This window comes from Phalacrocorax aristotelis, chromosome 1 (genome assembly GCF_949628215.1).
Source record: "Phalacrocorax aristotelis chromosome 1, bGulAri2.1, whole genome shotgun sequence".
Classification (NCBI taxonomy): domain Eukaryota; kingdom Metazoa; phylum Chordata; class Aves; order Suliformes; family Phalacrocoracidae; genus Phalacrocorax; species Phalacrocorax aristotelis.
In genome coordinates, this window is record NC_134276.1 from 76,411,116 (window position 1) to 76,428,902 (window position 17,787).

General features: G+C 43.7%; 3 protein-coding genes across 6 annotated transcripts in view; 1 reads left to right on the forward strand and 2 right to left on the reverse strand.

Annotated features, from left to right (window-relative positions):
• LOC142057794 (granulocyte-macrophage colony-stimulating factor receptor subunit alpha-like) overlaps window positions 1-3,683 on the forward strand; it is a 25,110-nt gene extending 21,427 nt beyond the window's left edge. For both annotated transcript variants that reach the window (XM_075094549.1, XM_075094539.1), the window contains one exon: window positions 815-3,683. In XM_075094549.1, coding sequence (XP_074950650.1) covers window positions 815-880 — 66 coding nt within the window. In that variant the 3' untranslated portion in view covers window positions 881-3,683. The remainder of the gene's footprint in view (window positions 1-814) is intronic.
• On the reverse strand, window positions 3,391-7,152 carry SLC25A6 (solute carrier family 25 member 6). The gene is made up of 4 exons (XM_075094562.1): window positions 6,927-7,152; window positions 5,452-5,938; window positions 4,542-4,682; window positions 3,391-4,182 (listed from the first exon to the last, which is right to left on the reverse strand). Exons 1-4 carry the CDS (start codon window positions 7,035-7,037, stop codon window positions 4,025-4,027), a joined length of 897 nt encoding a protein of 298 aa, XP_074950663.1. The 5' UTR covers window positions 7,038-7,152; the 3' UTR covers window positions 3,391-4,024.
• Window positions 7,153-9,110: 1,958 nt separating this feature from the next.
• The window catches only part of ASMTL (acetylserotonin O-methyltransferase like), a 30,758-nt gene continuing 22,081 nt past the window's right edge, over window positions 9,111-17,787 (reverse strand). Inside the window, exons 11-13 of one of the 3 annotated variants that reach the window (XM_075094513.1) lie at window positions 17,015-17,158; window positions 16,335-16,457; window positions 9,111-9,813 (exon numbers count right to left, since the gene is read on the reverse strand). In XM_075094513.1, coding sequence (XP_074950614.1) covers window positions 9,599-9,813; window positions 16,335-16,457; window positions 17,015-17,158 — 482 coding nt within the window. In that variant the 3' untranslated portion in view covers window positions 9,111-9,598. Of the gene's footprint in view, window positions 10,266-13,479; window positions 14,699-16,334; window positions 16,458-17,014; window positions 17,159-17,787 lie in introns of those variants that run through there. The other 2 variants (XM_075094523.1, XM_075094505.1) reach the window with 2 other exon arrangements.

Below are 17,787 nucleotides of genomic sequence, written 5' to 3' on the forward strand. Positions count from 1 at the left end.
ATTTTACTCCTCTTCCTTCACTTTTTGGGCATTCTCATCCCCAATGCTTTCCTCACCCTCACTCAGAATTACATTTTTAATACTTTTTCCTCTCTTCCTGAATTAAGTGCATTCCAAGAACTTGCCAGACACACTGTGTGCAGATTGCTTTCCTCAGTGAGTGGCTGAGTAGCATAAAACACCATGACCATGAAGCCCTGCAGTTCTTACCAATCCCACAGATTTCTTAGACAAAATTCCCCACTAAGACATCCTGGTTTGATGTTCTGTAACATACTGTCAATATGACAGTAAACTTGCCTTTTTTTTTTACCCCCCTCTCCTTTTTCCAGTACTAGCCCTCCTATTTTTTAAATCATTTATCTCCCCTCAGTATTTTAAGCCCTAAGCCCTGTATCAGTACTATGATCTTACCCAGCAACTTCCACCCTTGTAGGACTGCAAGTTAAGCAATATATGAGAGCAACCAGAAAGTCCTCTCTGTAAGACTAGTTGATGCCTACATATGGAAAACTCAGGCAAGTACTCACTGAATACACTACTTCTGTTGTCTCAGTTAAGGTTGCCCAGCATTTAAATCAACTTTTATTCCTTGTCCTTCAGCTCACAAATAGCTACCACTGATCATACACGTTAAAAGTCAAACAATCCTTAACTGTCCTTGAACTATTTTCTCCTGCTTTGCAAGCATTTATGTCTTAAAATAGCAAGATGAGGTGCCTTTGGTACTGGTGTATCTAACATTTAGAAATGTTCTCTGATTAACAGTGACTTTGTAGCTTATTGTGTGTTGTAAAATTTCCTTTCTTTTTAGATAAAGTATGTAAGCCTACAAAAAAGTTGCATTGAGGAAATAACTGTGGTCGAAGAGATGACTTAACTTTCCAAAAAGAATATGCTTAAGATTCCCCAACATGAAAGAACATCATGGATCCTCCTAAGGCGCACTTCAAAGCAGACTACAAATGAGTATCATCACCTGTAGAACTATTTGTTCCATAAAAATCGACCTAAAATGGAGCAGCAGAAGCAGAGAAAATCAGTGAAATTTGTTCTTTTCCCATTGTTCAAGAACACAATGCGTGGCAGCTAAGCTTTTCTGCCAACACCTGCCGTGAAGACTTGCTTAAACCTTGCTGAGATCTTCTTCACAGTGTGAGGCGAGGGGTCTCATCCACAACACAGAAGGAACTGGTTATTTCCAGTCTTCATTGCTATGGTGCTTCTTTCCTCTGATTACAATTATTTCCTATACAATAAGACAGTAGTTAATTTTCCTAGCTGATTTTTATATATCCAGAATATCTTCTGAAGGGGAAACTAGCTATTCAAAAATTTAAAACTGCCCTTCAGCCTTGCAAACAGCAATACCGAACTGTCTCAGTACATTCAATAAACTACGCAAAACCAAAAATGTGAAATGACGCTTCCCAAAAACAACTATTAATGCTGGGCCGCCAGTCAGCCACTCCATTAGTTCAGTACTTCCAATGTAGACTTAACTCAGTATTTAAGTCTTCAAAAAAACCCAGCGTAACAGTTGTGAGAATTGGTATAAAATCTGTAATAAGATTTAATAACTGAATTTAAATGTAAAGATTAGCTCACACCAATGCATTTTATTTATCTCCTTCAAAGTGTTCAAGCCCTATTTCTAATGCCTTTTTAAAATACAGGCTTTAGATGCCAGTATTTTCTTTTACAAATTCCACATATTTTCCTGTTAAAAATGGTTTTCAAAATAAATACATTTCACCAAGTGTTTCAATAAGGCAGAAAACAAATGCTTTTTTTAAAAGTCTCATTTATTGTTTGCCTCTTATGTTCCCACACTGTATAATCACACATTGAAAATTGCTGCTGCACGACTAAGGGAAGCCATATACTAAAAAAAAAAAAAAAAAATGAACACCAAGTAGTACATGCTGAACGCACAGCATAGGTAAATTGCAGTTCCACTTAAAAAAAACACCCCAAACACCCACACTTGCATTGATTTCTTTTCCTATTTCTTGTGGTTAAAACCTAGTTCTGGAGGGGACAGGGGAGGTGGGGTGAAACACCTCCTCCCCTTTTAGGGGCTGCTCAAGTAATTGCCATGCTTGGTTCTTCCTCACAAAGCTAGGGTCACCATACACTCAGTGAGGTCACAGGAGGTATTCTATCACTATCTCTACTTTTCAAGCCACTGATAAAGTAAAACTAAGCAAGGTATTTATATAGACAAGAGCTCTTCCCCTGCCCCCCACAATTAATATAATTACAACAGAAACAGCAGGTTTATTGGCAAGGACAGCATCAAGTGACCTGCCCGCACCACGAGAGCTACCATTACTGAACAGGATCACGATGCTTGCAGGAGGTACATAAGCCTGCTATTGGTCTGTGTACAAAGTAGCTGTGTAATGTACTTAGATTCATACACAGCTGTTGAAAGCAGTGCTTCTGCAACAGTGGAAGGAAAAAGGTAAATTATGTTTGAAAGAAGGTAGTAATCAGCCAAAGCCGAGTAGTTAATTTAAATACTTCATCTCAAACAGCAACCTCAGAAGGCACACAAAAGAACTCAAGACAGCTCAGTCAGCCTTCAGTGACTCACACAATGACACACTGTTCCCTTCTCAAGATACAGGGAGAGTTCTTGAAAACAAGATTGCAAGATGAACACCTTGTTTTCCTCTACTGGTCCCCCTACCACGTCTTTGCAGATTATGAAGTACAAAAGATTATATACATACGAAGAATGGCACATAGGTATTACATTACCCCAAACAGCAGTATGAGAAATTATTTCATCCAATTTTGGTCATCTGACAATCAGTCAATATTGAAGGCTGACCTATCTTGACCTATATTTTACAGGTACACAGGATACCTATTCTCTCCCACACACCCCATCGACTTCACCTTTTAGAATGAGCCTCATTTCAGATTAAGTTCATCTTCCACAGAGGTCCCGACCACTGCTACAGATCAGGCCACACAATATCTTGAATGGCACAATCAGCATTTCCAAATAGCAGCAACAATACAATACATAAGTTACTCAGAAGTTGAAGGCATTTACTAGGTTCTGGGGTTTTTGCATGAATGCCATGTTGCTTTCTGTATTGATTTAAAAAACTTATTTCATTTTAAGCTGTTTTACCAAAGGCAAGGGTGTTACTTTTTGACTGTCCTTGGGACTTTTCAGTTCTCCTAGCACTACAACAGAAACCCCCCCATTTTAAATTATATGAAAAGTTGCAAATCAAGTTCTAAGAATCATGCAAAAAGCCACTTGCAGCAGCCGATCATACACTATCAGGCACAAAGAATGGGAGCAGTTTCTATTAGTATAACCCATGCTTCCCTCCCCACGAAGTTCTCACATTCAGTTATTTCTTAACAAAAAAAAAAAAAAATCAAGCTTATTCTGTTACAGAGTACAGTGTTAAGTGTATCAGAGGAACCATTATCTGAAACAAGTTTTCAAACAAAAGAGGCTTTCCCAAAGCTTTTATGTAATAATTTCAACACAGACAGAGTAAGTATGTTTATTGTTTTACAGCAGAATGCCCCAATTTAAGAACAAAATTGCTAGATGTTCAGCTGTGCAAAATGGTACATAGTGCTTCAGTACAAGTGGAAAAGAACATGATTTGTTAGCAAGTACTTTCAAATACAATTTTATGGTCCTGGAAGATAGGACTTGAAACTGGGGACTGATCCACAGGCAAACAAGTTTTTCTACCTAAATTGGACCCAGCTGCTTTGGACCCAGAACCAACGCCACTCACTCCTCATTGCTGGGGGGGGGAAAAAAAAAAAAAAAAAAGCGCCACACTGAATTGCCGGATTCAGTGTCTTCATGCACGTTACTGAGAAATGGATCAGTCCTCTATGTCAGTTTCTAGCCCCATCTACACACATCATCTGGCTCCGATAAATAAGACTCACAGGAATTTCTTGAAGGTCAATGGTCCATAATGGTAGTTATTCTACATGATCTGCTCAACTTGATTTCCAACTCTAGTTAGGCTGCTTAAATGATTTTCTTGAATTCGTCGTACAGCACAAGCACAAAAGCGCCCCCCATGCCTCTGAGAACATTAGACCATGCACCCTTGAAGAACGCCTTTCCTCCCTCATCCCTTGCAATCTTCCGCCAGCAGTCAATTGTTCCAGAGTACATGATATCAGCTGTAGAAAGAGCAAAGAGTTGTTTTTAACTCTTATGGTTGTATCTAGGATGTTTTTAACAATTGCCCTGTTTCACTTCTCTAGCTTTGTGATGTCCCAAACCACATTTTAATATTTGTCATTGCGAACAGGCAGTCCATTTACCCACTTCACTCTATGAAGAAAAGTCCTCAGCATAATTCCTGACAAACACTGCAAGTTATGACCCTACCGCATTTCCTCATATCCTTTAAATGTAGTATCACTTAAATTGGATTTATGGAACAAGGAACTGTGAGTGCTATTGGGGTGACTACTAGGAAAAAGTGCCCTCCATCTTGTTAACGTTGCTTGAAGAACTGCACAAATTAACAGCCTACCTCCTTTGCGTCCTGACTGCATCATCATTCTACGCCGCACTGTATCAAAAGGATAGGAGACCACGCCAGCCACAGCAGTCACAGTCTGGGCAATCATCCAACTGATGACAATATGAGTATTTCTGGGATCCGGGAGCATGCCTGCAATAAAAAAGTAATTAGCTTTTTATCTTGTACGTCCTCCTCCAGTTCACTCACTGCATGACAGCTACTTTATTTGACGAAGCATTGTAAAGCCATACTTTGCAGTTGCACCAAGACACTTGATAAAAGTGAAACATGCTGAAGCAGTATTTGAAAAAAAAACCCACAACAAAACAAAAAACCCCAACTAACTCAAGGAAATTCACAGAATTTTCTTCTCAGTAACTAAAACAGGTAACATTTAGGCACCAGGACTCTCTTCAGACTAGCATAAGAGTAGATATAACTATTCCCTGCTCTTTTTAGAGGTGAGTGTCAAAGTAAGTCATTGTCCCTGTGAATCGCCTTAAGCTATCAGGTAGTACCAATGACCTCTACGCCCAAATGTCAAGCTTAACAAACAAGTGCTTTGTAAAAGCATTGCTCAATCCCATTCTCCTAAACCCACCCAGATTGCTTTAACATAACTACAATAACGCACTGAACAAAAAAGAACTTGTAATTACGTACTGTTACCAACATGTTTTGCTGGCATCAGGAAGAACTCTAAGTACAGAACCAGCAGTATTCAGAAGTAGCATCCTTCCATCAGTACAGGCCCAAGTTTTACCTTGAACACTGCAGTGTCGCTGATATCCCCCCTTCCAACTCCTCCACACACACATAAACTCTAGTTACTACAGACACAAAGTAACACCCGAGAACAGACATGAAGAGACAACACAAGTCTGAAAATGGGTTTATCAGATCCTCTCTGAAATTTTACCTTTTGCTGTATCATATATTCCAAAGTAGGCAGCTCTATAGATGATGATGCCTTGGACAGAGACATTGAACCCTTGGTACAAGCCACGAAGACCATCGGACTTGGTAATTTTGACTAGACAGTCCCCTAGACCAGTGAATTCTCTGTCTGCACCAGCTTTTCCAACATCAGCAGCCAAACGGGTTCTTGCAAAATCCAAGGGGTAGACAAAGCAGAGGGAAGTGGCTCCAGCTGCACCACCAGAAGCCAGGTTACCAGCAAAATACCTCCAGAATTGAGTGTGCTTGTCTACACCTCCCAAGAACACCTGCTTATACTTATCCTTGAAGGCAAAGTTGAGAGCTTGAGTTGGGAAGTATCTGATGACATTTGCCAAGTTTCCTCGCCAGAAGGACAGCACTCCTTGTTCCTTTGGAATACGCACTACACAATCGATGATACCCTTGTACTGCTTATCGGCAGCAATTTGTTTACTTGCATGTTGTACCTGCAAATAAAAATATGTATTTTGACTGTATGCCTCGGCAGGCCTGCACTACAGCTGGCGTTAGTCTGCTTATGGTATAAGAGAAAGAGCCGTTACGCTCGAATGCTTCATGGCAGTTGTATGTGGAGATTAAGCCTGCTTACTGTGATAAACCAGCTGTGACAGCAAACCTGCAAGAAGCAAAAGCTCCTGGGGTCATTTTGAATCGTAAAACCTAACAAATAAACTAACGTTTATTTGTATTTTGGCGAAGACCACAGCACTTGAGGACTGACAATTCTGAAGTATTAAAAGCCTAGGTTTTACACGCACGCGAAACAAGGGACCGTGCGCGGGGGAAGAACCGCAGACGCAGGAGGCCTGGTACAACCCTAAGGGCCACACAAAGGCTTAACGCTGCTTCCCAGCTTCCTGAGGGATCAGGGCTTGCCCAGATGGGAAGCGCCAGCCGCGAAGGTCACGCGAGTCACCTTGGGGCGCCCGGCCGCCTCGCGCCGGCCGGCCCGCCCCGCCCACAGGCTCCGCGCGCCTGCCGCAGGCCCAGCCCCACCCCGCACGCGGGCCAATGCGCTGCCCGGCCGCCACGTCACGTGAAGGTCACCAAGATGGCGGCGCGCTGCCGCCCTCCCCCACCCACCCCCTACGCGCCGGGCGCCAGGAGCGGGACGGGAGGAAGTGACACCGGGAGCCGCCCCCTCGCCCCTCCCCCCCGCACTCCCCCGCGGCCCGCCCCCGCCGCAACGCCGCGCCCCGCATAGCGGAACCGGCTTCCCCGCCGCCGCGAGAGCCCGCCGCCCACGTGATCTGCCGGACTGCCACCACCCCGCGCGCGCTCTTTGTTCCGCGGGGGCGGCGCCCTCCCCCCCTCCCTCCGCCTTCCTTCCCCCCTTCCCCCCCCCCTCCCCGGGCCGGGCCGGCCTCAGCGGGCGCCGGCGGGGGAAGGTGACGGGCTGCCCCCACTCCCAATGGGCTCGGCCGCACCGCTGACCTGGAGCAAGAGCTTGACCCGCTCGATGGGCGCCACCGCAGTCTTGCTGATGGCGGCGGCGACGCCGCCCGCCAGAAAGTCCTTGAGGAAGGAGATGGCCTGGTCCGCCATATTCGCGCCGCGCCGGAGCCGCCGGGTAAGAGGTGCCGCTGCCGCTCAGGCCGAAAAGGCGGGACTGCCGCCGCGCAACGGCTAAATGCCGGGCTCCGCCGGCCCCGCCTCCGGGCCCTCATTGGCCGCACCGCCCCGGGGGCGGGGCCTCGCCGGCCTGTGTGCGGGAGGGGCCGGGTCGCCTGAGGGCGGCGGTGAGAGGCGGGGCGCCGCTCCCCCTCCTCCCCCGCCTCCCCCGCCCCTGCGGCGCCAGTGGCGCAGCGCCGCCCCGCCCGGGCAGCTCCGGGGCTGCCGGGACCCGCCGCCGCCGCTTCCGAAAGGCGAGAGGCCTTTCCTCCCACCGAGCCCGGCCCCCGCGCGGCGGGGTAGGCCCGGCACCGCAGCGCGGCCCACCTGGCCCGCCCTCCGGCGGTATGTGAAGATGACCGTTGCTCGCACAGTTTTTTCCGCAGCGGCCTCTTCCCGACGCGTTTCCTGCCGCCGCCCCGCGCCGCCCTTGGTAGGGCGCGCGGGCAGGAAGCTGTACGGTGTAACGGTCCGGCCGCGGGAACCGGCGGGGGACGGCTCTGGGGCGCTGATCCGGGTGCCGGCAGGCTTTGCTCGGCGGTCGCCACCCGCCGGGTAAGGCCGAGGGAAGGCAGCTCCGTGCTTCCCGGCTCTGTGCCCCCCCGCGGCTCCTCACCGCTGCGGTGCCACATCGCCCGGCTTCACCGTCGGTCACTGAAGTCATCCCAGACAATGAAATGCCTGCGGTTTCCTCCAGGCAGGATGGGGAAGTGTGGTCCGGGCTTCACGTCTGGGCGCTCGGAGGCAGATGCTGAAAAGCCCTTCTGCAGGCTGCCCCGAGCCAGGCCTCCTCCGTCAGTAATTTCTGCTAATTTTATTGTACGCTGACACTGACAATTTTACACCTAAAGGGCAAGCTTGTGTCCGAAATTACAGCTGTTCTTCTAAAAGTAGGTCTTGAAATTGTTCTAGCTGGAAGGCATGAGTTCACACGCACCTTTTGTTATTGCTTTCACTTTTAATGGATGTTTCCTACAAAAGTAAATAAAGCCAAACATATTTTTTTAAAGAGATGACTGGTCAACCACAAAGTGGCAGTAGCTGAGATGTCTGAAACCACTGCTCTTACACATGCGTGTACTTCGCAGGATTTCAAAATGAGAGCACCTCGCTGGGAGGGCACGTTGCTGTTGTGAGACCAGGATGTGCCAGGCATAGGCTTTCTCTCTGCCATAGTACGACAGACCTGGTATTCCATGTCACCATACCTTTTTTTTTTTTTTTGCACGTCAAAAGAGACAAAGTTGTGTGCTATTTTATATTCTAAGTCATAACACAGATACAGTGAAGCGACTCCTGTGCCCACACAGGACTAGGCACATGCAGTTACAGGACTATATTTCGGATGTAATTAATGAAAGGCTGTGGTGTGTATTCTTAGGCAGGCACACAAACAGCTTAGTGTTTTATTCTTCTTTTAAAAATAGCTCATAACTGAATGTTAATACTCTCATAGCACAACACAATGTGTGCAAGGCTGGGATTTTTTTCCCCAAAAGGTTTTCTGTTGATTAAAAAAGCACTTCATACTCAGGGACCCTGAAGTGTTGTTGGTTTGAAAAATGAAGGTAAAATGTACGTAACCTGTGTGATACGAAACTGTTCGGTAAACGGTTGTCCTGTCCTGTTCACCTGGGCAGCTCAGATGCATCTGACTGGGGGAAATACTTTTCTCCTGAGCACTGTGCTTTTCCTTCTCTTTCTGCACTTTTTTTTCCGTTTTTGTTCATCTAATCTCATATTCTGCTGTCCTCTTTCGTAAGAGCTCACAAATTAAGTAGGGCCAAAATGGAGGATGAGGATGATGTTCTTGAACCGAATGTGGTGCCCCCACATTTCATCTCCAATTACAATCACAGATGAAACTTGTGCTTTTATACAACTGCCTTCTCCAGAAACCTCACAGAAGGCAGAGGAGTCTGTCTTCACTCTCTTGGAAAGCTGCTGCTCCAGTTCTTCTGCTTCCAATCTTGACCACGCCATTGCAGTAGCAGTTTCCAGACTTCATTAGACAATGCTTCTTTATTTACAGTACAGCATGTAACATAAAATGATATTAAAAGGGATGGTGATGGAGTAATGAAACTAAACCTGCATTAACCTCCTGAAACAGGGGTAAAGGAACATGTGCTGGTCTAAAAACTGGACTATTCTGATTGCACCAAGTATGAAGAAACTCTGATTTCTCAGCAACATGAATACTGCTGTAGGGCTGCTGATACCATCTGTGGTCAGAGACTTGTTTCTGAGGGTACTACAAGGGTTGTGCAGCCACAGTATCACTGCCGTCAAATGGTACCAGAATCTTCGGGCGTCATTTTACTCAAGATCCAAATAAATGCAATCAACCTCTCCCCCTTTTCAAAAGTAACTTCAGAAAGCTGACGTAACATTTCTTGTTTATGATAATGACGGGAAACTGAGAACCTATTTGCATAATTACAAAACATCAAACATGACCAGACACCCAGATTTTACTACTAAATCCATTTTTTCTAGGTCTTAACAGAGAGAATGACATCTAACAAATTTCCTGTCAGTCTGATTTTGACATCTGTGAATCCATGTTGTTCCAGTAAGCCTCGATATTCAGGGCCACTTCTCTCCTTTCCCTCTGTCTGCACAAGCATGTTCAAAGACTGCAGCAGAGCTGTGCTCCTGGTCTTCTTCTCATCATCCAATACCATTTCAGCCAGCAAAATCCCACAGCCTAATTTAAAAACAAATGCATGCAACAGTACTAGTTTATTATCAGGCAAAAAAATTTCTGCTACCATTTATAAGGTGCAAGCTACAAGACACGGGTGATTTCATTTATCATTTATGGATTTGCTCCGCCTTTTGAATGACAAATCCACTATTAAATGTTTAATCCACTCCTCTCACAAAACCCAGGAAATGTCCTTCCACACACTGTGATCAAACGCTCACATGTCAAATCATGTCTCTTTTCAGGGGAAGAGGGGATGACTTCTGTAGGCTTGGCATGAGGGTTATGGAAAACAGTACGGCAGGAATCTCTTTGGGATATATTGCTTCTTCACAATCATACTGAAACGGTGCCGAGCAGGCAAAACGGTGGATGGTGTGTGTTACAGAAGCAAAGAAGTCAATGCTGTATATTATTTCTGTAGGAACTCGGGTCTTTGTGGTGGGACTGACCTAGGGATGCAAGCAGAACTTAAAGTGATCCTGTTTCATACAGCCACTCCCTCCATCTTCAGACACGTGAGGGGAAAGGGAAGACGAGCGGGCTACTGACAAAATGAGCATTGTTTTACTCATTGTCTTACGGCCTTATATCTTATGTGGTGGTTTCTCCTGGCACAGTGGGGGCTGGAGGCCACCAACTCAGATCAAAATAGCAGCATTTTACACTGATTTTGGTACTACTAAGGGTTGCATGACATTCAGATCTTTCTGACCCTTAAGACAATTTCCTCAGAGCCATTCCTACCTGACACCTCAGACATTTAACAACTAAAAAAAGGAAATGGAACATAATACTGCAGTTTCTTAGAGAAGAGACTGAGACCTGCAGATAAAACTGCTGGCTGAGACCTCAGTCTTAACTATCAGGAGTCATGAATGTCCTGACAGCTTATTAGTAAATTCCCTGTTTCTTCCCCGTATCACCAGCTACCTTATCAAGTGCAAGTTCAAGCCATCTACCCTGTGATGAACCAGTGACACAGGTTTGCTTCATAAAGAAAAAGGATCAGCCAAGTATATCTGAGGTGAGCCTGAGCCTACATTACCCGTCCAGTGGGACTCTTCTGCCCTAATTCAATCATCCAGCTGTATTTTAGCTAGCCCTCTTACATGTGCTCTATTCACTATGCAATTTGTAATCACTTTTTGTAGGAAAACCAGGAAACTGCCTTTCACAGAGAGGCAAGACAAATCATCCTCTGAAAATGCCTGTTTTTCTACTGATTGGAGAGCTCAACGTGACTAGGTGATTTGGATGCCTAACATTTAATTATCTAAAGTCAGGGTGATGAAGCCCATTTGTTAGGATTCAGTGGTTTCTATTCCTTCCCCTCCTCCCATGAGATTCTCTTTTGCCTTCAACAGCGACCTGGGAACCGCTGTTCCTAGTTACACAGCAAATGTTGCTAGGTAGAGTAATGCAGGACTATCATTTCTAAGTCACCATTATATTGCATCTTTGGAAGATGGTGTCCAAATTTTGTACACTCTGAAAGGAGGTGACAAATAGAATAGTCATTACAAATTGTCATGGAAAGTGGTTTTGGACACCCAGGTAACATCAGGGTAATCTGGAAAAAATATACCCAGAAAGCACAACCAATGTGGGAAGAACACCTTCAAAAATTAGACACAGTAAATTAAGTTAGTACAGGGAAAAAGAAAAAAAAAAATCCACTTTACAGTTAATGAGGATTTACTAATGTAATTGAAATTTCTTCATGAGAGGGGCTGAAACAGGGCTAACTTTCCACCCTTTCAGGAAGCATACTTTGATGAAGAAATTTTAGCCATGGTTTTATAGGAGATAAAAATTAATGGTCATAACAATCTTTTCTGAATTAGAAAGTAATTTAATCCAGATTATCACTGTTTAGCAAGGGCATAATTTTCAGGCAAAAGAAAGGGGGGGGGAGTAAAGTGCCAGCCCTCCAGAAACTTTAAAAAAACCAAACTAAAATCCCACATTAAATACTTCCACTATCCAGAGTCAGCTAACAGATCCAAAACTGAACTGAGAGCTCATGCAAAGGGGTTTAGCCATTAAATAGCTCTTCCTCAGCTTTTGTGCTGGTGGCTCAGATGACATACTACCCTTCGCTTCCGTCCCATTACTTTTCCAGTCACAAGTACTGTTAATAGCTGTTAACAAGGTCAAAAATTGATATAAAAACAATTGAGCCCGGGAAGTCAACCGAGTTGCGTCTCCTCTTTCTAGCAAACATCTCGTTCTATCTTCCTCAAGGATTCTTTCCTTGGCGTTCAGTGAGCAAGTGCTGAAGTTCTTGTGTCTATAATTTGTCTATTATTCTGTTAATCCCCACAACTCTCCACCTCAAAAAAAATGTTTTCTGTGCATTGCATTTCCTCTAAACTACTGTTAAGGCAGACTGTGGGTAAAAGGCAGCACCCTCAAGAAAGCATAGTTAAATGTCACTTCCCAGGGAGCAACACAAAACCTACAGGCTTTATTGGCCAAAGTTCATTCGGATTCTAAAACTCAGCCCCCTGACTCTTCGTGTCTTGGTTAGAGAACAGGCCCAAATTTGCCTTAGTTATGCCTGTTGCTTAGGAAGTCTCTTCAGTGTAACACCATTAAATCCACCCCCTCTACCAGTCAGCAAAAGATCAGCTTTCTCCAGAGCAACTGAAAAACTCAATTTGGACATTAATGAGAAAAGACAAGTTTCTCCTTTCTCAGGTGACTGGGCTACATCAAATGGTTATAGAACAGGAGATCTCTAGTCCAACTTCCCACTTGAAGCAGGGCAGCTCTACGTTCAGCTCAGCTTGTTCAGGGCTTTCTTCTCAACTCTTGAAACCTCCAAGGACAGAGATTCCACCACCTCTCTCAGCAACCTGCTCCAATGCTTAATTATCCTAGGAGTGCAAAGCTGTGGTGCATCACCACCGACACCATGCCCCAGGGACTAATCCTTAGCATGCATAGAGTGTTGTGCTTTAATCACAGACTACACTGAGGTTGTGTGGTAGCCAAGCATATTCTATTCCAATTCTACAGTCAGATACATAGTACTTAGAGGCACAGTTTTAAAGTCTGGGACAGTTACAGGTGTGCCAGCTTTAGGATTGAAACTTTCTGACTCAAACAGCTTATAGCAGCTTAAAGAATAGCATTATGAACTTATGAATAACTGAGATGAGAAAGATCTGATTGCTGGAATGAGTCTCTTAAAATACAAACCTGTTAAGAATAATGGAAGCTTCATGCCAATTTGGAAAAGAAACATTTTAAATTTGTTCAGCTGTTGAATATCTTGCCTCATCTCTTTAAATGTAAGGATGAGATCTGACAGATTTCCATTTATAAAAAAACTTCTGCTAAGAATGAAAAAGTTCAACATTTCCCTTATTTTGTGCAGAAGAAATGCTCTGTAGTAAGCATCTTTCTCATGATGAATTGAATCACCGTGGCACTTCTGCTTTACTCAGTGCTCAAAGAGCAAAGTAACTTCTGATTAAGTAACATAAGACAGAGTCTACCAGGCATATGCAACTCTTGACCTTGCTCATTAATTTGCTCTCTTTAATTTGCTGAGTTTGCTGATTCAGCATAGGCACAGCCTCTTTCACACTAACTTATTGGGATCATTGCTGTAGAAGTATGACAGGCAAGAAACTCACAACTGCTAGAGAAGAAAGCTAGTTTGAAAGTGCAACTTTAATCTCTAGGAAGGCTTCCACTACAAAGTACATTTTAAATAGAAAAAATAAATATCAATAAAGTATCAGGAAAAAATAAACATTAGGAGAGGTGACATCAGTGACAAACTACTTGAAGAGATGGGATACAGTATGTACTTCTCCAATTAAGGAATAGAATATAAAGAAACTTCTATTTTTAATTTTCAAAAGAGAATTTACACGTAAATCCTAAGACTCATCTCAAGTAACACAGAAAGTCTATGCGGCCATTTCACCGTATTCAGAAAAAACCCAGACTGATAGGAACGGAAGGGAACAGCTCTCAACTGCAGCCTGTGTGGGTACATACTGTGGCTGGAGGTCAGAGGCTGCTGAAGTTTCTCTGTGACATTATGGCTGCTGTAGGAACATGTTTGAGCTTTGTTCTATTTTCCCTTTTGCCTGCAGAAAACGTGCTTTAAAAAAAAAGGGTATTCTTGAGATGTTTTTGGGTGAAGACCCACAGAAAAGTGAAAAAGGGAATTAGCAGCCTCAATTCAGACAGATGGTACAGTATTCATTTTTGGTTTTTTCATTTCTGATAAAAACTAGTAGTAACCACTGAATACACTGCAGAGTGAGAATTCTCTTTGATTTTAAGGTCCAAGAAAACTGTGGGTATTAATGTGGCTCATAAAAGCTCATAGTTTTAACTTGCCATGCCATACAGCTATGCCAAGTCTAAGCTTAATATATCTTTCATGCATCTGCAAACCAGCTGAAAGAACTGGACATGAAGATATTTAATACATAGGAGTTTCAGCCTGCCTCAGGCACTTTTTAAATGCAGAGAACTCACTCCTGCAGAAGCTGCAGTACCACTTTTAATCAAGGCCAGTAACAACTATGCTGCAGATAAAGGGTCAAAATGATCCTAAACTGACAATATGTGCTGATTCATGATGGGTATACTGCACAAGTGTTGTAAAAACTCAGCATCCCAGTTTGCTTCTGGGCACACTATGGTGACAGATTCTTCTTGAAGCACAAAACGGCATCTAGTAAGTTTCCTGTGATCTTAATTTGTACATTTGTGAATCCATATTTCTCCAGTAGCTGTTTATATTCTGAGGCACTTCTCTGCTTGCCTTCAGTCATACTGAGGGACTGTAGTACAGCTCTAGGAGGGTGTGTCTTCTGTTCATCAAGCACAATTTCTGCCACTAGCAAGGCACTTCCTGCATTTCCAAAACAACCAAAAGTAGTTCAGTAAAGTATTTCTAGCTTCAAGTTTTGTATTTTGTTCAGACACAGTTACAGAGATCCCTCAGACTACCGTTTTAAGGTCTTCAGTGGAAATCAGTGAGAGAACTTTTAGTAATCTCTTCCTGGAAGCAACCATTTAATTGATAAAAGGAAGGGGGAGTTCAGAGCACTGTCTACACTACAATGAAGTTCAGATCACTTCCTGACTCTGCTTTTAAACTCAGTCTTGTTTCCATTTGAAACAAGCAACTCCTGTAAGCATCTGTCATACCCCAGTCTTTGCATAAGAAGATTAAGACAGTCACCCACAATTTTCTTTCATAATTTATAAACAGGATTATGCTTTATGTCCTAGATCTAGTTTTGAATGCTCTCCTATGAAACAAACTTCACAGCTACCATTAATCCTTTACCATTCACAGCTACCATTAATGATTAAGGAATCAGTTGATCTAACCAGTCAGGCTTTTCTGCTTTTTGTCTTCTCCTTTGATCTTTAATACTGCCCAAATAGGAGTGAACAGTGTGCCCTGACACCCAAAAGGGCCAACCATGTCCTAGGGTGCATCAAGCACAGTACCACTAGCCAGTCAAGGGAGCTGATTGTCCCACTCTACTCCACACTGGTGCGGCCCCACCTCGAGTACTGTGTGCAGTTTCGGGCACCTCAGTATTAGAGTGTGTCCAGGGGAGGGTGCCCAAGATGGTGAAAGGCCTTGATGGCAAGACTTAGGAGGTCACTTGGTTTGTCCAGCTTGGAGAGGAGAAGGCTGAGGGGTGACCTCACCACAGCCCACAGCTTCCTCAAGGGGGGCAGCAGAGAGGGAGGTGCTGATCTCCTCTGTCGGGTGACCAGCAATAGGACACAAGGAAATTGAATGAAGCTGCCTCAGGGGAAGTTCAGATCGGACATTAGGAAAAGGTTCTTCACTGGGAGAGTGGTCAGTCACTGGCACAGGCTCCCCAGGGAAGTGGTCATTGGCTCCAAGCCTGTCAGAGTTCAAGGAGCATCTGGACAATGCTCTTAGTCATATGGTTTAGTGTTAGGTAGTCCTGCGAGGAGCAGGGAGTTGGGCTCGATGATCCTTATGGGTCCCTTCCCACTTGAGATATTGTGATTCAAATGTAGGAGAAAGCAGAAGCGGCTACCTATTTCTCATGAAATCTGTGCATAAAGTAGTGCTGAACTCCAGTTTACCATATGCTGGGCACTACTGAGATAGCAAAATGATGGCAAGACAAACTGCTGCTTCTTGATTAACCTAAAGGAACTTTAGTTAGACTACCTGTATGTATAGAAATACGCACATGCTTAGTTATTTGATGATACAGGGCTTAATAAGAAAGACTGGGCATAGCAGAGATAGGGGAGATGATGTAGTTGTATGTGAGGCCTGAAACTATAGTAAGGGCTTATTTTATATAGTTTTATTAGCAGCTTTGTTTCCTTTTTTTCTCAGTAGGTATTACCATAATGCAAGCATAGACATTAAAGCAAAGGCTACTATGACTGGACAGAAAAATATGGTTTTTAATATGAGCTTATGATTACTCGTTATATTTATGCATTAACATATACCCTTAAGCCCACAAGATGAAAAAACTTACCTGGTTTGCAGACAGCTGATATCTTGCTTAACAGCACATGTATCTTTTCATCAGGCCAGTCATGAAGAACACGTGAAAGGATGTAAAGATCTGCTTCTGGAATATTATCCTTGAAGAAGTCACCTGTTGGAAAGCAGAGTTTGAGTACATTCCTACAGAAACCACAGAGTACATTCCTACCAAATGAAACTAAAATATTGTGGAGGAACTAGTTGCTTCAGCAGAGGTAAAGAAACAAACAAGAATGAACAGGTATAGGGATACACTGATTTGCAGATAAGGAAAGCGTAGTTAAGGAGAAGAGCAGATCATAGGTAAGAATTCTGTAACATGAAAATGGAGAGAAAGTCTTAAGTAAGGAAGGAGACATCGAAGTCCTTTGTAGCCACCACATTGATCTTCCCTAGAAAAGAAAAGCCTGAGACAAGGACACGCAGCCTCTACCCCCAGTGGTACTCAAAAATGACTAATTCTTACTTCTTTCTTTATCCATGTTCTCCAACCACAGACAGATTTTTTTTTTTAATCCCCACAGGCTTGACAAATACAATTTAGCATGGGTGAGCCTATATTGCCTTGGGCTAAGATGACACACGTTTAGGGTTGGAGCAGGGTAGCACACCATTTTCTGCAGCAAAAGAGCTACAGAAGGAAGACAAAAGATCATGTGTTACATTTACCTGATACAAATGTCACTGGTGATGTGTGTTGTCCTGAAGGCTGAAAGTAAGAGGTGTTTGCAATGACTTCTGGAAGGTCAAATACTGTGACCTTGAGATTTGGGTATATTTGTACTAATTCATGACCCAGAGCTCCAGTGCAACCTGTCAAAAGTTTTAAAAAGTCAATTCAAGTCTTTTCTCCCAGCATTTGCAGACGTTTTTAAAGACAAGGCTATATACAACATTAAAATATACATCAAATCAGAATTAGAGGTAGGCAGTCAGCTCCGCAGTTAACATGGGCAGTAGCACTTCCTGGTGAATAAAGCAATGCTTTGAAGCTTGGGGAATGCAGGGATGACTCCTTACTGTCATGGAATTGCTAATATGACCTTTGACACCAGTACCTCAGGGGTTTTTTTGGGGGGGTATAAGAACATTAATGAAGGGGCAAGGACTTGCCATTTGTGGATGACGAGCACTAGAACTATTTACCATTTACAAAGCACTGATATACAAACTTTGACAAATACTCTCCAGCATGGTAAAGGATAGGGATAGTAAAGCCTTGGAGTCTCTGCACAACTGGCAAAGGTTGCACCAGTATTGTGTTAATTCCTCTGACATGCTGTCCACCTCCCCAGGCACAAAATAAAGTGTTTTTCCTCCAGTGGATTTTTCCCTGCATAGTAACACTCTTTCTGGGCAACTCCAAGCATAGGGCCAAACAGGACAAGAGGAGTTTCTTCAGGTGAATCATTAGTCTTCAACATTTTGGTGGTCATCTTTGA

Coding starts and splice junctions, on each gene's coding strand:
- SLC25A6 (XM_075094562.1), bottom strand. CDS start 7,037: ATGGCGGACCAGGCCATCTCCTTCCTCAAGGACTTTCTGGCGGGCGGC. Junction 5,939..6,926: donor GGGTCAAGCTCTTGCTCCAG/GTCAGCGGTGCG, acceptor TTTTATTTGCAG/GTACAACATGCAAGTAAACA. Junction 4,683..5,451: donor AATATATGATACAGCAAAAG/GTAAAATTTCAG, acceptor TTTTTATTGCAG/GCATGCTCCCGGATCCCAGA.